The sequence below is a fragment of the Ciona robusta genome, chromosome 11, assembly GCF_009617815.1.
Source record: "Ciona robusta chromosome 11, ASM961781v2".
Classification (NCBI taxonomy): domain Eukaryota; kingdom Metazoa; phylum Chordata; class Ascidiacea; order Phlebobranchia; family Cionidae; genus Ciona; species Ciona robusta.
The window spans coordinates 4859785-4884772 of record NC_143245.1 but is presented as its reverse complement, the minus strand read 5'-3'; the positions used below and the strand labels follow the sequence as shown (position 1 = coordinate 4884772).

Here is a 24988-nt window from a genome sequence, read left to right as displayed (position 1 = left end):
TGCAGTAAGCAGTTACCGCTGTGTTGTTTGTTTGCTGCTACGCTTCGTGTAACTTACCTATTACGTCATTCGTGGCATCCATTTGCCCACTAAAATGTTTTTGAATCATGGTTTTGTTGTTTTGTTGCGATACCATTATTAATCGATAGCAAAAGCAAACAGTAACATGTCGTTATGACTGACTGCCGTTACGTGTAGTGTTTTGCGACCTTTCCCATTCCAAACACGTACTATTAAAAACACATGCTACGATTTCAGCACGAAACCTAGCAACAATACTTGCAAAGTTTAACCGAAATAGATCTTAGATAGGTGCGATGCTATTGTATTTGCCCAAAAGCAACAATAGTCTAAACGGAAATCCTAAAAAGCGTTTTAAATCGTCAACGACACCGTCCAGACGACCAAGTGGGAATTAAACAGTGTTTGACGCACCGCTTTAAGTGCCAAGAAAACGTTTCACACGCTGGTGCCTAGAGAACTTAAGTTGCCTCCCATGATTAAGGTATTGATTGATACGGCGTTTAATGCTTCCCTAATTGTAAATCGTTGTGGCACAAAATCGGTGCACCTTTATTTCGTTTTACCGTATAATTACATATGTCTGTCGGACTCATTACCCCGGGGATGGCTTTAAAACAATTTAAACTAAATGAAACAGGGTGTCGCAATAACAGCTTGAAGCGCTTGCCTCGTGTTTAAAATTTAATGCTGATCGCGTTTTGAACACACCCGGTTCTGTGTGACTGAAACGCCGTTGTGAGTTCGACCAATCACAGCCTCCCAAACCGACGCTACAAACCGGCCTCGCAAAAGCGAACCATATATGGTCATGACGCGGCATCGCGGGACTACGTCACAGCCCGGGAGCCGCCGTCTGTCCTTATTTGGTGACTCGCAGCGATTGAATAGGTGGGGAATAAAGGCGGAAGCGAGACAGGCGAGGAAATAGAGCAAACAGAGAGCCAGTAAGTTCGTGGTACCTGCCTATATGTTCAGCAGTTGAGTTGAGCACAGTCCACAGACGGACGTGCATCAAGCAAGCAGTTCAGCTTATCTTGTTTTACAATCTATGGGCGAAATTAGTAAAGAATTACCAGCAAAGTATTAAATGTTCAGCTGTTTTCAATTAAGTAATGTAAACATTACTATGCGGTTAAAGAGAGACGCAAAACTTAGGCATTTTTAATGCAAGCGGTCTTTTAGAAAAGTCGACACGGAAACTAGGCGTTGTCTGGAGTGGTAGTGCATATGCCCTTACGTATCTGACAGCAAAGCTAAATGCTAAACATTCTCTCGTTTTTAAAGGTACAATAAAAGCATTCAGCTTCATTTAAATTTTTGAATTTTAATCTACACAAACAATAAATCAACATGGACGATGATGTTGCCGCACTCGTAGTCGACAATGGATCCGGTATGTGCAAGGCCGGTTTCGCCGGAGACGACGCACCACGTGCCGTCTTCCCATCCATCGTAGGACGACCCCGTCACCAGGTAAGAATCGTTGGGTTTTACCGATAGTCGATACGCGCTCTCGCAGTATGTCAACGTTAATTTTCTGTTTAACAGGGCGTCATGGTCGGTATGGGACAAAAAGACAGCTACGTCGGAGACGAAGCCCAGAGCAAGAGAGGTATCCTTACTCTGAAATACCCAATTGAGCACGGTATCGTCACCAACTGGGACGACATGGAAAAGATCTGGCATCACACTTTCTACAACGAACTCCGTGTCGCACCAGAAGAGCACCCAGTTCTCCTTACTGAGGCCCCACTTAACCCAAAAGTAAGTACCTATTTAGCATACGAAGAGAATACGCATTGGTTGTTGAAGTTCGGTAAACTAATATTTTGTTACTAATAAAGTTATAATTTGTTACTAATGAAGTTATATTTTGTTAACAGGCTAACCGTGAAAAGATGACCCAAATCATGTTCGAAACCTTCAACACCCCCGCCATGTACGTCGCCATCCAGGCTGTGCTTTCATTGTACGCTTCTGGTCGTACCACCGGTATCGTGTTCGACAGTGGTGATGGTGTTTCCCACACCGTCCCAATCTACGAGGGTTACGCCCTTCCCCACGCCATCCTTCGTCTCGATTTGGCTGGACGAGATCTTACCGATTACTTGATGAAGATCTTGACCGAGAGAGGTTATTCCTTCACCACCACTGGTAAGTCAGATTAGCTTTAACTTTTTAATACTAAAACATATGAGCAGAATTTAAACGATTATCTTCACTCAACAGCCGAGCGTGAAATCGTTCGTGACATCAAGGAAAAACTTTGCTATGTTGCTCTTGACTTCGAGCAAGAAATGCAAACCGCCGCCAGCAGCAGCTCACTCGAGAAGAGCTACGAACTTCCTGACGGACAGGTGCGTTGCATATTCTAATGACTTGTACAGTAATGCAAAATTATGAAGCTTCCATTTTTAACATGCAAATTAATCGTTCAGGTTATCACCGTCGGAAACGAGCGATTCCGTTGCCCAGAGGCCCTCTTCCAACCATCCTTCCTTGGTATGGAATCTGCTGGTATCCACGAGACCACCTACAACTCCATCATGAAGTGCGATGTTGACATCCGTAAGGACTTGTACGCCAACACCGTTCTCTCTGGAGGTTCCACTATGTTCCCTGGTAAGCATCGGGAGTTTTTTGCCTGCGTAAATCGTTCGTGAATTTGGTCTAACGTTATGTTTTTCTTCAGGAATCGCCGACAGAATGCAAAAGGAAATCACTGCTCTTGCACCACCAACCATGAAGATTAAGATCATTGCCCCACCAGAGAGGAAATACTCCGTCTGGATTGGAGGATCCATCCTTGCTTCACTCTCCACCTTCCAACAGATGTGGATCAGCAAACAAGAATACGACGAGTCCGGCCCATCCATTGTCCACCGCAAATGCTTCTAAATGCAATAATCATAACCTTAGCCGAACTTTTAAAACTATTATATCGATTTGTTGTTGTGTAAAAACGTTTACATATATTTGGGTTTATTTTTGTTCGAAGTACGTTGCGCCGGGCCAATCGAGGCTGCGTGTTACTTAACATCATACATTCCTAAACCGGCTTCAGCTGCTAAGTAACTGCACTGTGCACAATGCAGTGCTTATCATTCCAATTCAATAAAGGACCAATACATCGGACATATTGTTTATAACCGCGTACCTTGTTCTTTTGTTGTAATCAACACTGTTCGAATAATTTACGAAGTAACAATAAAAATACTCGGAATACCCACACCAAAATTTGCATGGTCTGTCTCCATACAGTACTTATTGTAACATATATCGACTACATGGTGACTTAACAATGTTAAAGCGCAGTGTTGGAAAAATACAATTCCATTTCCGATATTTACGAATCTATGTAAAGACTATTTATAGGCTTCAGAAAAAATAGAGAATTTAAGTCATTTGTGGTGTAGACACCCAAAGCAAGGTTAACACGGTACAAATGAATTAACAGACAGAAAAAGTAAACCGCGGAATTTGAGGTATTTTCGTGGTATATATGATTCATTCGGTAAACTCGGTGGAAAAGTAAACGCCGAAATTGTCTTTTAAAGAGCTCTTTACCTCTACCAAGCGGTAAGGCGCATGAATTATTACGTGTGCGTTTAAAGCTCTACGCTAAAAAAAACACACAGTATACTCTCGAGTTTAGAACGAAATTTATCTAATGTTAGTACGCAAACCATTAGCTATTGATGTTACTGACAAGAATCAACGTGAAATAATTTGACGTCCGGTTTCTATTAAACTATAGTAGAGTGGGGGAAGATGGAAAACCTTTTCAATCCATTTTTCCGTCCGTTTGGTGGTAAACAAATAACATTTAAAGAATTATGAAACCGTATCCGCACGACTGTCATAGACCGCTGTTAATTGTTTAAAACACGATCAGGATATTTGGACATTATATGCTAAAGGTGTCCCATCTTTCCCCACCCTTTTAAAACGAACCGAGTCAAGAAAAAAAACCCGTTTTTTAATTACATTCATTTATTCATCATCGTTACATTTTTCAAGGTTTCGCATTCGGCGTTTACTAATTTTCATATGCTCATTATCAGCCATTTGTTATATAGTAGAGTGGGGTAAGATGGGATGCTTGAATCTTCTCTTTTTTCTTCCCGTGTTACAGCCAAAAGTTGTGGCATCAATACAAAATTTATTAATAGTTGTTAAATATAATATAGTAGGTCGGGGAAAGATGAAACACATTTTCATTCTGTTTTCTCGTACCAATTGGTAGTAAACAAAGAACATTCAAAGAATTATAAAACCACATCTTTACAACTTCTATATACTGTTGTAAATTGTTTAAAACACTATCAGGGTATTTGGATAATAAGTTCTAAAGATGTTCCATCTTCACCTACAGTACTATATACTAAAAAATATTTGTTCGATTTAATTTATCTCCTTGAAGTAGTTGTGTCAATTTACAAAGGCATGATGGTCTGAATGTTAAAATATTCTGGAATAGGTGCTTAAATATGTAATACTCTTGTCCCATACTATAACTCAACTTCTAAATATCATATCATCAGTAGGCCTTTGATTTAAACGGTTATAATTTAGAACTTTAAATCGTATTTTTTAGACTGAATCAGAGATTAAAATAAAATTGGGTCAACAAATTGTGACTGGTAGACCGATTATCAAGGCTCGAGTTGTATCCTCGGGAGATCTAATCCGTTCTTTGTTTTTGTCTAATCCGCCAATTTGGTGCGAATACCACAGAAGCTTGCAATAAGGCGCTAGCCGCGGGTAAAGGAAGTACTGCGAACGGATAATCAACAAAAGGCGTCTGTAATTAATGTGCGCACAGCACCGGTATAAAAACTTCGACAGCCTTTCACAATCATCATTCGTGACTTTAGCATTGAATTGAAACATCCGTATCTTTATTTCACCTTCAACCTTGAGAAATGGCTCGTACCAAGCAAACTGCTCGAAAGTCTACTGGAGGAAAAGCTCCACGCAAACAGCTTGCCACCAAAGCTGCAAGAAAGAGCGCTCCTGCTACAGGAGGCGTTAAGAAGCCTCATCGTTACCGACCTGGTACAGTAGCTCTGCGAGAAATCCGTCGATACCAGAAGTCGACTGAACTGCTGATCCGCAAGTTGCCTTTCCAACGTCTTGTTCGTGAAATCGCCCAAGATTTCAAGACCGATCTTCGATTCCAGAGCAGTGCAGTGATGGCGCTGCAAGAAGCGAGCGAAGCTTACTTGGTCGGTCTTTTTGAAGACACGAATCTTTGCGCCATCCACGCAAAGCGAGTCACCATCATGCCCAAGGATATTCAACTTGCACGGCGCATTCGTGGAGAGCGAGCTTAAACTGACCTTCGACCAGCAACCCAAAACGGCTCTTTTTAGAGCCACCTATTTATACAAAGAGATGAAGTACCTACTAAAAAATAAACCAAAAATACGCGTCGCTACTTAATATTTTTTTTTACTATAGTTAATATAAACATGTAAGTAAACCGACTCCTATTTTTACCACATACATCAACATAGTTTTTCTATATCAAAGAAATTATCCACATATACCACACATGCATAAAGTTAGGTTTTATAAAATAAACCATGTTCTGGCTTGCTTTTACGATGTTGAAATTACGATTTTTCGTAGTAGTGCTCTCTTGTAGAATTTAGGTAAAATCGGAAAATTGCGGAAAACAGAATTCCGATTTTGAAAATTCTTTTTCTATTGATTTTGTTATTGTTTACTTTACTTAGTCCGTTATTATTATACGGTGTGTGGTTGTTTGCTTATGTTGGTTGGATTTGGCCAAAAAACATAGATTAGATATCAGTTGTATATCCATTTACTTTGGATTTGCCTGCATATTGCAATTCCCTGAACTAGCCCCGTCTCTGATTCTAATTGCCTTCGCAGCGAATTGAATCAATTTTTAGGGTGTGTGGTAAAGTTACTGACGACTTTCTATACTATACCTAAAAGTTCATATACAACTTTTGATAACAAAATGTCTACAAGTCGTCAATTAAAAGTATACCAAGACAAATCGCGACCAGATAGTTTGCTTTTAGAGCACAGGACGCAAGAGCATTTGTTGTTATTGCAAGACAACTGTGCATGTGCATTATGTAAGTTAATTTTTAATTCTGAATAATCTTATATATATCCTTATAAATCTGTAGCCCATGGGGGTAATCCCTTAGCTGGTGACCAGTAAAATTTTGGCCAAAAATTGTTTTCAGGTCTCATCGGTACCTGCTGTATAATTTTTGAAAAATCTCTTGCTTTTGAGTTGAAAATGATTTCTATGTTACAGAATGCATGGTGCTAGTGAAGAATCTCCCCCACCTTATTTGCTAACCCCTATAACCACTAACTACTAACCCCTATAACCACTAACCCCCTAACCACCAACCACTAACACTTTTCACCAGCCTATTCTGCTATGTACCGAAAGATTCTTCACTAGTGCCCAGATCACATAATTTTTATACGTAACAAATCAATTACTTTAATGTTTACAGCAACAAGTGATGGCAATGAACTGAAATCATCCTGCACTAAAATTGCTGATACATACGGGTGCCTAGGAGTCATTATCTTAAATAAAGGTAAACAGTTTACTTTTCTTAAAGTATCCTGTAAAAGTTAAATATCATCCTGATCACTTTTATAGATGCGGAAGCCCTGGTTCTTATCACTGGCTGCCGAGTTGTTGGAAAATTACTTGATTGCGAAATTTATCGTATATCAGATGTTTCATTTATTTCACTAAAAGATGCTTCGGATGTTACAAGCTCCTTGTCGGATGTGAGTGCTTGTTTTATTGTTTAAACATAGAGTTGAAGCTGTAATTCATTGGGTAGCTCAGGGTGTGCACCCTTTATTACAGGAAAGCCAGGTATACAGCCTCCTGCAGGCCTTAACCTTTATTTATCACATGCCTACATGGACCTTTAACTCCTTAGGGACGAGTAGTGCAAATATGCATTTTGAAACAGGTGTTCACATAAAAGTTCATAATTTTGTTTATAGTAGGTAAAATTTCTTACAGTTGGTTTTATTCGAAAGAGGAAGGAATTATCCACCAATATAACGTTTGAAAAAGGCATCATAGCATTTAAAAGTTTTTACCAAACTTGATTTGAAAACCGTAATGTATTTTTTAAGAAGATGGTCTATATTCTGCCCAAAAATCAAGGTTTTAACGTCATTCTGTCCAATAAAAGCGATTTTATTTGATCTCTATGTTGCTCTGGGGCTTCCCCGTCTAAGTTACCGGTTAAAAATGTGGTTTTGCGTAAAAAACGGCTATGTCAGCTGTTTTTGCAAGTTTTTTAGGTATTCTGAAGTAATTTTTACCTAAATTATGTTTTTGTGTGTATAATCTAACTTCATTTTGCTTCTGCATGTTGTTTCTACCTTTACATTCATAATAAATCGGTTTTGGCAAGTTTTGTTACGATTTTAGCGAAAATGAACTTTCAAAAAATGACGTCATCAGGTTATAAGTGACGTAATTGACCCCTTTGACGTCACCAATTCAAACAATCATTTTAGTTAGGTAGTAAACAAACCAGGAATCAACTTTGCACTAGATTCCTTATGTATTTTTTACCTAAAAACCCAAATTACCCATAAATACAAGATTTCTGATGACGTCATTCAAAATTTGATGACGTCATCAAAAAAATCAAAATACAATCTTGTAGCAATTTTTCCAAAGAACAAAAGTCTAATTGATCTTATTTCGCCAGCACAAACACCTGTGTCGCTAGAGAGCAATATGTGACAGTCGGTCAAAAATGAAAATTTGTTAAAATATATCTCGTCCCCAAAGGGTTAATAGCTTTTTGTCTTTGATCTTATGACATTAAAAGGAGGTTCTCCTTGCCGAAAAGTTCGGACGCATAAATTTTTAAATATTACTGCGATATAAATTTAGTGTCACATCAAATATGCGACTGGAACAACTTTTTTATGCGGGCCGCAGATTGCAGATTACACAAACTAATGAAACTATAATAGTAAAGTAAACTTGAATTTTGTTTATAAAATGTAATGTCAACCATAAATTGTTATTGATGTGATGTCATCTTGCATCCTCAATAATATTGGTTCACTCTTAAGAGTCATTTCCTTATAAGAGTCACTTAATAAGTGCACCTCATGCATTCTTTGTTGGTATGCCTTATGTAAAAACAGTAAAACACACACACAAATTTGTGTGTATTTACCTATTTCAAATTTTACATTAAAATGACTTATATATTACTGTACAAAACAGTAAAAATGTTTAAAAGAAATGTTGTATACAGTTATCTGAGTCTACTAAACTGTTTCTTTTAGGGCCACTTACTTTACAATTACACTAAACACCAGTGACACAATGACACTGACCCCCTGCTCTATTATTTGTACTTTTTTTTAATGTTTTTATTTCTATTTTTTATTTTTATTGCAATTAGTCAATAAAATTACTAAATAAGGCCTGCATACAACTTCTATAAGGGACATTTGGCTCAGATTGGAAACCCTTAAATAATAGTCGTGTAAGTTTAACATCTGATTATTTTTCACCTATTAGGCTATTACATTTGGTTAACTTTTGTTTATTTTTAGCTGAAGCGACTTCTTTGTTCTGGTTCTTTTTATTTCTCCACTTGTGGCAGCGATGATCAGAAAAATCTTAATTTAACTCGAACACTGCAAAAGCAGGATAACACAGAAGATAAAAGTTATTTATGGTAAATCTTTACTTTATAAATAGTTGATTTATATATATATATACATTTGTTATTGGCAAAGTTTGACTTTTCATTTAAACATTGTTTTGAATTTTATTTTTTAGTTTTCACATCTATAAATGTTATTGGTTCTTAAGCTATTGTCTTGTAAGTAAGAGTGGAATGATTAGAAATCTGTTTTAGTTTGCTCTCTTTTTAAGTAAAGTTCTCTTAGTTTAGATTTTTGGTTTAGCAAACAAAGTTTGGTGCAGGTTAAGGTAATATTGTTAAGAAGTGCATTTCAATTTGTTAGATTTTAACCGACTGAATTCTGTTATAAGTAATGCAAAGAAATTTAATTGTTCAACTGAACGGGAAAAAACTGACTCAATTTTAGTTGGCTGACTAAAAAGACACGGTAACTAAATACCTGAATACCTATTTAATTTGACCATCCCGGAATACTCTGACTATCAAGAATACTTGTTTTTGAACTCTTTTTTTAAGGAATCGGCAGCTGCTAAGTTACTTCATAACCAGAGGAGTGAATACAAAATCCTGGTGCGTGGAAATCATATGCGGAGGTATTGATATCAGGACTGTATACGTCGGGGCCCAACAGGTGAAATAAATGTATAAACTTATTAGGTAAACATGTCGTTTGCTAGATTTTGTGATTTGTAGACCATTGTCAAAAGGCGAACCATTTAGAAGTTATGTCTTTGATTTGTGCCATAGCACAGTTGGTTAGCGCGCCTGCCTCTCACCCAGAGGTAATGGGTTCAAGGCTCGTCGCTGCTACTATTCACTAATGGGTTTTCCAAGACTTCAAATTATCAGCCACACATAAAATACTTACCACAAAGTAACATACTTGGTAACTTGTAAGCTGGCAGGAGGTGTATGAAACAACCTTATTTAACTACTGTCGTTTCCGGCCACGATAGGATAAAGTAAGAAGTTAAATACATACATTCATACATGTCCATGTTCCTTATGAATATGCATAATTACACTTATTCCAACGTTCATCCCAAAAATTAACAAGTTTTTTCATTTTTTGAAATATGGTCCAAATTAAACATAGAAGAAAAGTTTAAACCATTCTACTTTCATGCATTTAGCTTTTTTTTTGAAATTAATTCACAACTTTAGTTCTAAACCTAACTTGTTCTTCCCTTTAAGTATCCCCGATGGTTTGCATAAAATCAATAATAAACCACCCGTTGTATAAATCAATTTCTGTATGACCCTATAGAGTCCAACCCATGCTCTAATCAATGATTAAAATTTTCCAAAGAAAATAGTTCAACTTAGTTCAACTATATAATTGTTTTTGTTTAGAAAGAGAAAATCTTATATATATATATATATTTATGTTTTAAAATAATCTTGTTTTAAGATCTTTTAAAAAATAATAATTTTGGTTTGCCACCTAAAAAATAGAATATTGATTTTTATTTATATTTTTGTCAAAACTTTTTGGTTAAAAAAAGTTCTTAAAATTTTTTTTAAATTAAAAAAAAAATATATATATATGTTTTTAATTTAAAAAAAAATGTTCTAATGTACCCAGGGAAGAGCTGCTGTTATATCTCGGTTGAGTTGTGATCGAGTTGGGACGAGATATAACGTACGTGGGGTGGATGATTATGGTTCTGTTGCCAACTTTGTGGAAAGTGAACAGGTATGTGGTAGTTAGGTGGCAGAACCAAGGGGTAATGAGGGCTCACAACAATGCATATTAAATTTTATGTGACCAAACTATATTATAGTAGGGTGGGGGAAGATGGGACACTTTTCATTCTATTTTTTCATCCCATTTGGTAGTAAACAAAAAAACATTTAAAGAATTATAAAACTGTAACCTCATGACTATTATTTGCCGTTGTTAATTGTTTAAAACACAATCAGGATATTTGGATATTATGTGCTAAAGGTGTCCGGTCTTCCAACACCCTACTATACTATATATTTTATAAATACATAACTGCTGTCCAGAGAGATTAAATATACAAATTTCAATGAAATATTCAATTTCCTTTTTTTAAAAACCTCCTAAAAATAATCAATAACAAAATTTGTAATATAAAGGGGTTATATTGCTGACTTGCTGACTAGTAGCCCATTGAATTATTGTTAAAAATCAGAATATTCCAAAATATCCTATTAAAATACCGCTAAAATGTACCTTAAAAACATTGCCAAAATATTTCTTAAACAATATTGCCAAAGTATCTCATTAAAATATTGCAAAAACATCTTTAAAAATATTGCCAAGATTATCTATAAAAGTATTGCCAAAAAATGACAAAATGTTCTTTAAAAATACTGCCAAAATATACTAATAAATTATAGCTAAAATATCCACATTTAAAACACCATATAAGATTGCCTGTGCCCCCCATAATTGAAAGTCATGATTTCCACCTAGGAATGCACATAACAGAATTTCAAATCCGTGATATTCGCTAATTCATGATTCAGTGTTCTGTTAATAACATTATCATATATCATCTCTTCAACTAAACCAACAATTTTAGATTCTTGTGTTTGTGGGATTTTCGAGAGAAAACATTTTGCAGCGTTTTTTCAACGGTTGCTATACGTTTCGGCTTGGCCGTTTTGGCTTCATACGTTTTTTCTTATAAACACAAAAAGATTCGAAATTCTAGATTCGAAATAAAGTATTCTAGGATATCCTAGAATACCTAATTATTCTGTAATGTGCATCCCTACTTCCATCCATTTTTAAAGATAATCTCCATCGGTGATCATCATTCCTCCTTCCTCCAAATCCGAGGATCGGTTCCTCTTTATTGGGAGCAGCCTGGACTTAATGTGGGATCTCATAAAGTGAAAATCCCAGCTGAGTTTTCAGTATCTATGCAAGCCTATGAAAGGTATAAACACTGTGTAGTTTTGTTTAAATGCAAACATATAGTAGGTTGGGGTAAGAAGGGACACCTTTTCGGAGTTTTCGTTTGTTTCGTTTGGTAGAAAATAAAAAAACATTCAAAGCATTATAAAACCATATCCTCACAACTTCCGTAGACGGTTGTTTATAATTTGAGATATTTAGATATTACATGCTGAAGGTGTCCCATATTACCTAACAGTACTGTATACAGCAATAGTTTTAGCCAGCACAAAACCTTCAAGGTCATCAAATAAATGAAAGATTGGAGATAGCCTATTATTTTTTTCTTGTATTATCTATACATTGTATGTTACAGCCATCTCCAAATACTACATTCACTTTACACCGATTGTGCGTTTGTTAATTTACTCGGATCGAAAGAAGGAGAAGCAAGTTTAAGTCGCGCTTTTCAGGTGATTGTGATGTTGTTATTACCTCATGCTCACTGTCGAGTTGAAAACGACTGAACTGTTGTGTTATTTCCTCATGCTCACTGTCGAGTTTTCCAGTTGTTACACTCATGCTCACAGTACAGTTAAAAACAACTATACAGTTGTGTTGTTACGCTTATGCTCACCGTCGAGTTAAAAACTGCCATACAGTTGTATTTTTATGTAACAGACATCTTTTGCATCCTCATGCTTTTTTCGAGTTAACTTATAACACAGAGGTATTCCCTTTCCATATACCAGTTGTACATGGTGTATTAACACTGTTAGTGGTGTATTTATAGACCAGAAGTTCATTGTTGAGTATTCAGACTGTTCTCATATACTTTATATTCGAACTGCATATTATTCCAATTTTCCAAATCTTTTTCCTAAAAAAAAGTTTGTTTTTTTTGAAGTGGTTTTGTTTGTCATAAATTTGAAATAAAACCCACAGAACCATCATAATGCAAGCAGCTACAAAGATCTGTGGGATTTTTATAGTTTTGATTACCATGTTGAATGCAGAGTGGGAAAGTTTGCTAATATTTCAAAACTAATGGGTGAGTTACACTGTTTCTAATTCTAAAGTTGTTTAAATTAGAGGAAGAAATTTTATTTTCCTCCTTTTAAAAATGTAGTTTGTACTGTTTTTTTTTAACCTTTTTTTTAAAAGGGTCTTTGCAAAAATGTAGTTTTGTACATTTACTGTTTATTATAATGCTTTTCAACTTTTTTTATCTATATCCTAAAACAAGTATAAATTATTTGCAAAATTGTATTGACCCATTTTCCATAACTACATTTAATCCATTATTTTGTAAGCATAAAGTTAAGCATACTTCATATAAAGCAATTTAACATGAAAATATCAAATCAATTGTAGTTGACATAGGCATGGCAACCCAAAAACTGGGACTGTGAACCACTGATGTAATGCCTAATTATATCAGTGGGTAAATGGGAAAGGCATTTAACTTTTAATTGCTTGAATTCTTCTAATCGGTTCAATATAACCCGGAAAAGGTGTAAAAAGATGGTCACTAATGGGTTGTCCAAAGTGGTGCTTACACTGCTTATACATAAAGTCACCCAAAAGATTATATTCTTTTTTTGGACAAGCAGGCAGGGGTTTAGGACACATGGCACCTGACACACCTGTGTTAGAACTTCTAGGTTTTCTCTACCGCTTAAATTTATTAATTGATATACGTACATAAAGACATTATGAATTATATTTTTACAGACAAACTGATCCCTATATTAGACAAGCATGGTGTTTTAAATGTCAATGAAACTGGTAAAACAGAACAGAAAGGTGTTTTGCGCGTCAACTGTCTGGACTGTTTAGATAGAACAAACAGTTTGCAATCCTACGTTGGGTTATATGTAAGTCAATACTAACCTGATTTTATTATTGAATTTAAATTGTTTTATATTTTTATATTCCAGGGTTGTTTTTAAAGTTTTCTAAATGATCTTTAAACATTTTTTTATAATTTTACACGCTGCTACTTTTACAAAAACTTTTTGCTGAAAGTTTTTTAATTATTGGTTAGGCATGTCGCTGATACCATTGGGGGCGTATGTGTCTTTTGGCAAACGCTTAAGGCCAACCTGGTGGTCACTAATGGGTTGTCCAATTTATCAGCCATGCATACAAAAAAATTATAACAACTCCTAAAAAGTAATCACCCACAAAGTAACATACATGGTAACTCGTAAGCTGACACAAGGTATATAAACAGTGTTATTAAACACCCGTGTTATAACAACTGTCGTTTTCCAGCCACGCGAGGATAGAACAAGTTACATTAATTATTGTAAATTAAGGAGGGTTTCATTGCAAACTTGACTGTGTGGTGTTTAACAATAAATTAATATTTTAATGTTCTTTTTAGATGATAACGAAACAGTTGGAGGTGTTAGGTTACACTGACAACAACCAAATTGCCACAAAATGTAACGAAGCATTGAAGGTTGCCTGGCAACAGACTGGTGACCTCATAAGTCGTATGTATGCGGGTACCGGGGCCCTGGAGGGCAAAGACAGGGTAAGAATTTAAAATCCATTTTTTATGTAACTTTCAATATAAAGGGGTAAATTTTCTGTAATTGTTAGAATAGATATTCATTTTTTTAGTATGTGGCATAAGTTTCGTTTTAAAAATAACTATTCACAAATTATTTCTCTCAAACCATTGCATGCACTATGACTTTGTTTTTGCTTAAATTAAATTAGTTGTAAATTTGCAAACTGAATTGGTTATGAATAGTATCATTTAGTTCACTTTATCTCAAAAACAAGTGACATTATTTGAAAAATTTAAAACACCTAAAAAATTTAAAATAAATTAAAAAAAATATATGAATTTTCTGTTTTTTTTTAAGTACAGTAGGGTGGGGAAAGTTGGGGCAACTTTTAACTGTATTTTTTTTGTCCCATTTATCAGTAAACAAAGAACATTCAAATATTTATAAAACTATATTCCCACGACTCCCATAGACCGTTGTTAATTGTTTAAAACACGTTCAGGATATTTGGATATTATTTGCTAAAGGTGTCCCATCTTCCCCCACCCCACTATATAAAAAATGGTTTTAAACTTCAATTTTTTTAGGTTGGAAAATTAAGAGACGGGGCGAGGTCCGTTTCCAGAGCGATCCAGAACAATTTCCTGGATCAGGGAAAGCAGGATGCTATGGATCGACTCCTCCAGATCTCCATCCAGGATCCTGATCTTTCTCATCTTTCAAGAACTCTTCTGCATCCTTATCAGTTTATGTACAGTAAGGATACTACTTTTTTGAAATTTTTTTTTGTTTTATTTATATTTTTCGGAAAATTAGTGGCGAGATATAAAAATCTGGTAGACTATGATTACCCTGAGTCCTGAGAAAAACAGCTGGGTTCAAGTTTTATGTTTTTATACTGGTTTATTTTCATTCGTCTAAGCATCCTTAAATAAATATTACACCACTTCGTACAACCAGTTTTGAACTTCATCCTGGACTAAGTCTTGCCATATTGTGCAACTTTGTGGGTGATTTTTTTTCAGTATGACTTACAATTTGGACAACCCAACAGACATATTTAAACTTGGAAAATTGTTAAATACGTTTTCTGCAAAATTTTGTTGTTTTTTCAATTTTTTTTTTATTTTTAAACAAAATTTTTTAAAATGTTTTTTTTTAAATAAAAATTATGTTTTATCTCTGAGAGTTAGTCTTTTCCAGTACTATCAAAGTGTTTTTACAGCAAACTTTTTCTCAAAATCCCCGTCTTGTTACCAGGTTCACAAAACTTGCTGCGCGACATGTACCGGCGACGTGAGGAGTTTTCAACCAAGTTTCCGATCAGGGTCACTGTCGGAACATGGAATGTAAACGGAGGAAAACTATTTCGTAGCATTGCTTACAAGGACAAGGTGGTTTACTGTAGTTTATTATAAAATGGAATTGTGGTATCCTTGCATGGCCTTAAGTCGTTATAACACAATGTCTTATTTTAACACATATGTGGCCTTTAATGTTTTTTTAAATTTTTTTCTTAAAAACAACCTGTTAAGGACCACTGGCTTAGAACAATTTTCGTTAAGCGTTTTTTCTAAAGACCCATGCCAACAGCTTTAGCAACAATCCTCTAATTTATTCTGTGGTTTAAAGCAGTCTCACCCTTTTTAGCTTGAGTACCGGTAAAATTTCAAACTAAATTTTGCGGCCTAATGGACCTTCAAAATCAACCCAAATTTTAATTAGGTCAAAGTAGACCATCAACCCTATGTTACGTCACAGTGCTGCAAATTATGGAACTAACAAAGTTCTAAACCCGTTTAAAATTTGATGTTTTATTTTTTAATTAATGGACAGGACTTCAACATCATGCATTTTGCGATTCAGAAATAAAATTGTAATATATTTGGCGGACAGGCAAAAATGTTGACATGGGCCGACACCGGTTGAGAATGACTAGTGTATAGACAAGCGACATGTCGTGTGACCAAAAAAAATTTGGTTATGAAAAAGATCTTAGTCTAAATTTTAAACAAATTTTTTTACAGGGTTTAAAAGATTGGTTATTGGACGAAAATCCGACGGAAGAAAAGAAATATTACCAAGCGTTGTATGATTATAATACAGATGAAGAAGGAGATCTTAAGTTTATGGAAAAAGATATTTTGCTGGGTATGTTGTGTCGTATGCTTATTTTATATTCCAGTTTTTTTGTAACTTCTTACTTTGTCTTCGCATGGCCTGAAACGACAGTCGTTGAACACAGGTGTTCTGTTTTATACACCTTGTGCCAGCTTAGGAGTTACCATACCAAGTATATGTTACTTTGTGGGTGATTATTTTTCGGCAGAATTTTTTCCCTTGTTTTGTGTGGCTGTTAATTTGGACAGCCCATTAGTGACCACTGGGTTGGAGCAATTGTTGTCAAGTGTCTTGCCCAAAGACGCCCAAAGACGCAGAATAACTACCATGATTTCTAATTTAAATAAAACAAAAAATGTTATAAAAAATCTAAGATAAGTTTTCTTTTTTTTACAGTTTCGGAAGAACTTGATGGGGGTGAGTGGTTACGAGGGGTCAAGGGTGACGAGGAGGGTATTTTCCCTGCTGCATACGCTCACCCACTAACTAACCCCCACTTGGTCAGTCACGACTTCCCCGCCCAGCAGGACGGAGATCTGGAGTTATACACAGATGAAGTGGGTTACAGTTATATATATTTTTGTTATTAATTATGTAGTAGGGTGGGGGAAGATGAGACACCTTTTTATTCAATTTAGTAGGGCGAGGGAAGATGAGACACCTTTTTATTCAATTTAGTAGGGTGAGGGAAGATGAGACACCTTTTTATTCAATTTAGTATTTAATTAGGACACCTTTTTATTCTATTTAAAAGTTTTGGGAAAATGGGACACTTTTTTGTTCAGTTTTGTAAGGTGGGGGAAGATAGGACACCTTTTTATTTAACTTAGTAGGGTGGGAGAAGATGGGACACCTTTTTATTCTACTTAGTATGGTGGGGGAAGATGGGACACCTTTTTATTCAATTTACTAGGGTGGGGGAAGATAGGACACTTGTTTATTCTAATTCCTTGCCCCATTTGGTAAGTAAAAAAAATCAAAGAGTTATAAAACCGTATCCTCATGACTCCCATAGATTGTTGTTATTTAACTTTAAAACACCTGGTGTAAATTGTTTTCTAATTTTTGTGAAAAAAAAACTATTTTTTTTTTGTTTTCTATCAGGTAGTGGATGTTTCTGAGGTTAACGGAGATTGGATGACGGGATCACTGATGCGTGAAGGAGAAAAGAAAGAAGGAACTTTCCCAGCTAACTTTGTCACAAAGGTGAAAAAACATAAATTTTTTGAAACAAACTAAAAAATGTTAGGTTTTTGTAGTAGATTTATTTATTTTTGTGAAATAAAAAATGGGATATTATTTGGTGGAATAATTTGAAATTTAGTTTTATAAAGTTAAACGTTTAAATTTTTATTTTTTATAATATTTTAAAAACAAATGTTTTTATGCGTTTTTTAAACACCAGACACACATGCTGTATTTAAAAATCCCATAGACATTCAGTTGTTCAGTTGTTACATGGGTGTCTTTCTATATACAAGACACATATAGAACTTTCATTAATCTCATTCATACTGTCAAGTTGTAGCACATGCGTCTTACACACCAGACCAGACATATGGTGTATTTATCCTGATAGTTAAGTTATAATAACACAGGTGTATTTTTACCCCAGACACACATATTATAATGTTGCATTCATACACAACATTAGAATCAGTTAACAATAAAATCTTACTAGTCATATTTTCACAGATGGACGTTGATATTCCAGTTGATATTTTTGCGATCGGATTTGAAGAAATGGTTGAACTTAATGCTGGTAATATTGTTAGTACAAGGTAAGTTATATTCGATGGAGTAGGAAACGAAAGGCTAACATAACTTAGTTGTATACAAATCGAATCAAAGTATATGATGAAGGACAAACTTTTGGTTTTAAGAATAAAACAATCACCCACAAAGTAACATACTTGGTAATTCCTAAGCTGGCACGGGTTGTATGAAACAGAACACCCATTTTATAACGACTGCCGTTTTTTTTTTGGCCACGCAAAAATGAAGAAAGTTACATTCATTCATTCATTCATTCATTTAACAAGTCTTAGTTAAGTAATTATTTTTGAAAATTTCCGATTCACCCCTATTTTTTGTGTTTAGTCAAGCAAATCAACAAGCTTGGGGTCAGGAACTTCAGAAAACAATCTCAACGAAGCAAGAATACGTTCTCTTAGGATCAGAACAGCTTGTCGGGGTCTGTCTTTTTGTTTTTGTCCGACAACCCCTTTCCCTGCATGTCAGGTCAGTTGACATTATTATTTTTGAAAATTTTTAATCTCTTTCAAACCAAGGGTTCACTTATGTTATTTTCAAAAGTTGTGTTTTTTTTAAAAAAAAGTTCTATAATAATATTGTTTATATAGTAATGGACTGTTTTGGTCAATATTTGGAATCCAAAACACCAAAAAAAAATCCTTTGGTATAACATAGATATAAGTACTTTATATTTTATAATCTTATGGTGCAACAACAGAAAATATCCCTTATTCAAATGTGCCAGGCTGCCAGCAAATTTTAGCCAGTTTGACACATGTTGCACATGTGACACATCCAGCCCAGTGACATTTATATAAAGCTGTTTTACTTTTTTAGATTTAAGGTTGTACACAATTTAATAATAAAAGCATTTTACCTCAGTAAATATGTGTGCATTTGTCCCAAGTTTTTAAAATGCAGTAGTAGTGATTTAAAATACTTTCACTTTCAAGTAATTTTACACTTGTCTGCCTCTAACTCAAGCTAAATTTATTAATATTCCAGGGACCTTACTATTTGTACTGCCAAGACAGGGATGGGTGGGGCTACAGGAAACAAGGGGGCAGTGGGTATTTCCCTAACCCTCTTTAACAGCTCCCTATGTTTCGTGTGTTCGCATTTTGCGGCCGGTCAAACACAGGTGCAAGAACGAAACAATGATTTTGCAGAGATTTCAAATCGACTCGTTTTTTCAAAGGTAATTGAACATTTATGATTTAAATGTTTTTCTATTCTATGTTTGGGTAATGGGCTAATTCTGATCTAAATCCATGACCCATGGCGTGCCACGCTGTGGGTCCTCACCCACATAAAATAGAAATTCTTCGAGGGTAAATGGGTAATATATATTTTACAAAAAAAGTATAAAAAAAACATGATTTTTTAGTTAATTAAAACCTTTGACTAAAAAAGGCAACAACAGCAAAATTGATTTTTTTTGTAAAAAACTAATTTTTGAAACAATTTTTAAACTAAAACTTTAGAAAATTTTATCCCTTTTTTTAATAGCACTTTAACTAGGTAATTATAAAGCCAAAACTTTATTTCAGGGTCGTAGTTTACTGTCTCATGACTTTGTGTTCTGGTGTGGGGATTTTAACTACAGGATTGACTTGGGAAGAGATGAAGTAAAACAAGCAGTAAAGGAGGAAAAATGGGAAAAACTAAAAGAATTTGACCAACTATTGGTGCAGAAAAAGATGGGAAACTGCTTTAAAGTAAGGGGTTTAAAGGTGTTTTATACTGGCGTTGCGATTCGTTACTTCCATGAGAGCAAATTTACAACGAAACAAAATTAATTAAAGAGAAGGCGAGCTTTTGAGTTCGGGCGTGGCTTAGCAGATCTCTATACTGTATATGGTTTCCGGCTTTCGGCTGTCTAGTGCTACAGACAAAACACTGTTTTTTGTATTGGTGTTTCACTGTTTCTCTTCCATAATGACTTTGAATGCTTAGCGTGGTTACTTCATGAGCACTAGCTCAGGTCTAAATTTACTGTAGAATGTAGTGTTTCTGAATTTATTTTAAGCAGTATATATTTATAAAATCTAGTCACGTGGTGCAAACATAGAATTTGTATACTGCATAATATGAATTCAAAAGCACTGCACTCCACAGCGAATTTTGCCCTAATCTAGTCCTAATGAAGTTAAACAAAATAAAAGTACATTAAAAATGCTTATCAAAATTCCATTTAAAAGAAATTATATTTTAAATTCCTATTTTTACTAACAGGGCTTTAATGAGGGCGAGACAAATTTTGCGCCCACTTATAAATATGATTTGTTTTCTGATGATTATGACACAAGCGAGAAATGCAGAGTACCTGCGTGGACCGACCGCATATTGTGGAAAAGAAAGAATTGGCTCAGTGATGACCAGGCAAGTTTTTGCAGTGTTACCAATTTTTTTTCGAAAAAAAAATGTTTGAAATAATAAATAAAACTCACAGGAAAGTGTACTCGTTAAAACTAACTCTCCCATGCCACCAAGTGGTAAACTACTTTATTATCGACGAGAGGAATTAAAAACATCAGATCACAGGTTAGCGTCACCAAACATTTTAAAAATTTAGTTCAAATTTTTTTATTTAAATTTAGTTAAAAAAAAAAACTTTTTTTATTTAATTTAAATTTTAGGTTGTACTGTTTAATTTTTTTACTTCAGGAAACATTAAAGTAATAACCTAATAAAAATGGAGTTGGTTAATTTTTTAACTCCCACTTAATTTTGATTTTTAGTTTTAGTTTAAACAAGAAAAAAATTTTTACTTAGCTACATAAAACATTCAAATGCTTGTGTAACAAACCATTTTTCTTCATTTTTGTGGGTGAGGTCTTTGACAAGGACCTGGGATTTAGACCAGATTTGGCCCATTACCCCAACACCCATGGAGCAATGTTCGTTAAGTGTTTGCCCAAACCAATACTAATAAAATACCACAGTCTAAATACCAATGGTCCAGCTACTAATATTTCTATAATAAATTTTCTAAATTGTTCTGTATACCTAAGCTGGGATATAAAGTCACCCAATTCAATTTTGTTTCTTAACCAATTATATACATTTTTTAATTTTTTTGTTGATTTTTAGACCTGTTGTTGCTGCTGTTGATATCGAATTAATTCAAGTTGATGAGGATCAAAGAGCTTCCGTTTTCAACGAAGCATTTCAACAAATTGAACCCGTCAATCAATCTGTTGTTGTTTATGTTGACGGAAAATCAACAGACGAACAACTCTGTCAAGATTTCATCTCAACTTTTGAAGTTGGAAATCCGGTTTTAACCAGGTAGATCCGGATTGATAATTTTGCCTGTCATTTTTTTACTGTGATTTTGTGGTGCAAAAAATAAAAATAACTAGATTTTGTGTCGAAAAATGTACAGATTGTAATAAACTTGTTCAGCATATCGTAGCAGACATATTTTGTATTATATGACTGTTTGAATGTTTGATTCATGACCAAATGTTATTGGTAAATTTTTTTTTCAAAAAATTTCTGTTAATTTTTGAATATTTTATGCTATATCCCACATTAAGGTTAATGAATATAGGTAGAAAAATTATAACCGTGTCATATGGGGTGTAAATGGCCAAATTTATCAGAAATAAAATATTTGCCTTTACTTAACTTAACTACTTAAATTTTGCTGTCCCTCACTTTAGGAATGCAGCTTCTAATTTTAAATCATTGCACGCAGTAAAACGCCGTTAATTATTCCCAGCAAAATTGTATAAAAAGAGAAATACATTATATATATATTAAACAAAGGTGAAAAGTCATTTTTTTTAATTATTTCTGTTTTACATTCATAATTTTATATTTCTCCTGCTCACTCATATTTAAACATAAAATCTGGTCTGTAAGCTAAAATTGCCTACCTATTACATACAAAGATAAACATAAATAAGCAAATAAAGAAATGTGAAAATTAATGAGTAATTGACGAATTTAAATTTAAACCAACGCCTAATATTTCAATTCCCAGGTGTTTCCAATCATGTTTTCTTGTCGTATTCCCTGAAGCATGGATGGCTGCTAAATCACTTGAATTTGACAGCTCTGTTTTCAATGGAAGCTTAATGAGAGTGGAGGAAATGAATCATAGTAAGCATGAAATTTCCACTCTTATATCATCAGGGACTTTTTAATGTGTCACGTTTAAAACAAGCTTATTTAAATGTGAATAAACGTGACTTGCTTTATCCTTGCGTGGCCGGAAAACGACAGTGGTTATAACATGAGTGTTCTGTTTTTAAATACTTTGTGCTACCTTACCAGTTACCTTGTGGGTATTTTTTTGGGGGGGGCGGGGGCTTTTTATGTGTGACTGATAATTTGGATGTCTCTATGTTAACCACTGGGTTAGAGCAATTTTCGTTAAGTGTATTGCCCAAGGACAGATATGCTCACAATAATAGCAGCGATGAGCCTTGAGTTCATTACCTCTGGGTTAGAGGCAAGCACACTAACCACTTTTCAACAGCGCCAGTTCATTTAACACTGCATGGCAAACGGTCATATTTCATGGATTTCTTAACTAATGTGCCATAAACACGAAACACCAGACCATGTTGATTGCCGTCACGTTTGTGACTTCCTTTGTATCCACGATTCCTGTTATTGTTGTTGTTTATTCTCTGAGTTTCAAAGTCACAATATTTACCCTGCTTGAAGGTTTTGTTTTTGGTTAACCAGGATTTGACCCAGAAACGTTTATATTATGTGCAAAAATGTGAACATATTATTGTTACAGGTTTAAAATTTACCTATTATAAGTCAGCATAGATTTTTACCGGTCTAAATGTATAGTAGGGTGAGGAAAGATGGGACACCATTTCATTCTATTTTCTCATCCCATTTGGTAGTAAACAAAGAACATTTAAAGAATTATAAAACCGTATCCTCATGACTACCATGAACCGTTGTTAATTGTTTAAAACAGGATCAGGATATTTGGATATTATGTGCTTAAGGTGTCCCATCTTACCCCACCCCACTGTATATTACTTTCAGTCAAGCTTATATTATCAAATCCTAAGCAGTGCAAACTTGTTATTCCCTGTAAATATAACTGTAACAAGCATTTTTTTCGAATGCTTACCGGTACAGTGCAAAAAGACTCAGTGTCAAATATGGTTTCTTATAAATTTCTCATCTTTTGTAAAATCTTTAACTAAAAAAATATTTTTATTTAGATGAACTGATCAATTTTAACGAACATGACAATGAAATATCAACAATCTCAGCCAATCAGGAATCGACAGCAATATCCCCAACCAATCATAATGCTTTCCCTACAAGCTACTCAAGTGACAACTTAACGCTCCCCACACGCCCCTTAACACGCCCCCAATCCACTCCAATCCTAAAATCAAGCCCCACTAAAGAACCCCTTCCACCCACTAGGCCGCAGAAAAAAGTCCCCCCACCCCGGCCCCCTGCCATAACGAAGGCCACACCCCCTCCAAAACGGGAAGCCCCAAATGTTGTTTCTGCCCCACCGCAAAACCCCCCAATCACCCATTCACCCCCATCAAGCTTCACCACCCCTTTACAGCCTGAAATTCTTACCCCAACAGAGGTGGTTCCCCTTTCATCCCACCCTATCACAAAGGAAAGTCTGGACTTAACATTTATGGAGGTAAAAATATTATAATGTTATGCCATGCCATACTTGTAACTATTCTGTTATGCTATGTTATACCATACTTTTTTCCTTAACAAAAATTAAACGATATTCTACGTTTTCAGCCTCCAAAAATCAAGCCGAGAAAAACAGTTCCAAAACGTCGTGCTCCAGTAGCTCCGGGAAAGCCCCAGCCCCAGCCTCGGCAAAGTTCGTCAACCCCCGCTACCCCAATACGCAGTGCCCCCAAACCTCCAACCCCTATTTTGCAAAATGGTTCATCTAAAGGAAATCAAAATAACGGGTTCTTATTGGATGATGATCCTTTCTCATGTGACCAAACCAGCCAATCAGTGATGCCGCCACCCCTGATACCCTTCAACCAGTCACGCTCTGTTGACCAAACCCCTTCTATTTTCGGGAATTCCCATTTCGACCCCTTTTCTTCAACTGCTACAAATTCCAACCCCCTCACAACCCCAGATAACCAGGACCCTTTCTCAGTTTTCGGGAACCCCCCAGCCCCAGCATCTGACCCATGGGCCACGTCAACGAGTGTCGTTCCCCCGCAACAAATTTCTTCTTCATTCAGCACAAATTTCAACGATTTTGACCTAAAAAATTAAAATGATCCAAATTTTCAGTTTCTGGATCACTTTTATCATATTTTATTATTTTAATCCTTTAACATTCCTGCATATCAATATATATCTCTTGATGTTGCTAGAAAACTTTTGTGCAATCAGTATTAATAACATTGTATTCCTTACATGACGCCATAGTTGTAATAATTGTTCAAAAAATTGTGTTTTTTCTTTATTTTGCGCTAATTTATCACATCCCAATGTTAGACTGTAGCTTAAACGACGCCAAAAGTAAAAAAGTCCTATACCAAAGCGCTGGTTGTGCAATTTATAAACCATTGTAATGTTAAGTTCCAATCACAGAAAAAGTATTTCTGTTACAAAAAAACGCTCTACTATTGTATTGTATCAACAGTGTTACAGTTTTCTGTTGTTTGTTTCTCTTGCGTTCGTCATTGTATCATCCTGTTTATTTCCTATGTTCATTAGTTACATGCAACCAGGCAAGCACCAGTGATGCACAACGCGTATCTCAACGAGCAACCCTGTTTACCAAGTAAGTTTATCGCCTACTGTTGAACAACACTACAAGTCTATCAGTAAAAGCGTGCTTTGAATTGACACGCTAATACATCAAAACAAAATACTACTATAAACAGTGCGAGTGCATAATATATAGTTGTATGGAATAAAATTTAAATACATAGTGAATATGTACGCTGTTACGTGGAAAATGCAAATAGCAAAGCACAGTTAAATTTGAAATTTAGTTAGAAATG

The 24988-nt window shown here is 35.1% G+C and overlaps 3 protein-coding genes across 4 annotated transcripts; all 3 read left to right on the top strand.

The window, feature by feature from the left end:
* Nucleotides 1–1043: 1043 nt before the first annotated feature.
* LOC149728613 (actin, cytoplasmic) lies at nt 1044–3369 on the top strand. Its single transcript, XM_089888984.1, has 6 exons — nt 1044–1497; nt 1573–1788; nt 1908–2178; nt 2254–2381; nt 2463–2646; nt 2717–3369. Exons 1-6 carry the CDS (start codon nt 1375–1377, stop codon nt 2920–2922), a joined length of 1128 nt encoding a protein of 375 aa, XP_089745110.1. The 5' UTR covers nt 1044–1374; the 3' UTR covers nt 2923–3369.
* A 1488-nt stretch (nt 3370–4857) lies between these two features.
* On the top strand, nt 4858–5631 carry LOC149728612 (histone H3). The gene has a single exon (XM_089889002.1). The coding sequence runs from the start codon at nt 4950–4952 to the stop codon at nt 5358–5360; it is 411 nt and encodes a 136-aa protein (XP_089745128.1). The 5' UTR covers nt 4858–4949; the 3' UTR covers nt 5361–5631.
* A 143-nt stretch (nt 5632–5774) lies between these two features.
* Nucleotides 5775–24920, top strand: LOC149728611 (polyphosphatidylinositol phosphatase SYNJ1-like). 2 transcript variants are annotated; one of them, XM_089888978.1, is made up of 27 exons: nt 5775–6137; nt 6534–6620; nt 6686–6819; nt 8632–8756; nt 9243–9357; nt 10312–10422; nt 11493–11638; nt 11972–12068; nt 12541–12646; nt 13330–13472; nt 13985–14137; nt 14705–14873; nt 15378–15511; nt 16145–16268; nt 16635–16795; nt 17343–17444; nt 17934–18019; nt 18339–18479; nt 18999–19191; nt 19544–19711; nt 20229–20375; nt 20446–20537; nt 21087–21284; nt 21985–22103; nt 23195–23522; nt 23601–23640; nt 23751–24920. In XM_089888978.1, exons 1-27 carry the CDS (start codon nt 6017–6019, stop codon nt 24249–24251), a joined length of 4041 nt encoding a protein of 1346 aa, XP_089745104.1. In that variant the 5' UTR covers nt 5775–6016; the 3' UTR covers nt 24252–24920. The 2 variants fall into 2 exon arrangements, with proteins under 2 accessions (XP_089745104.1, XP_089745103.1); XM_089888977.1 differs by having other exon boundaries at nt 23195–23640.
* The last annotated feature ends 68 nt before the right edge of the window (nt 24921–24988 follow it).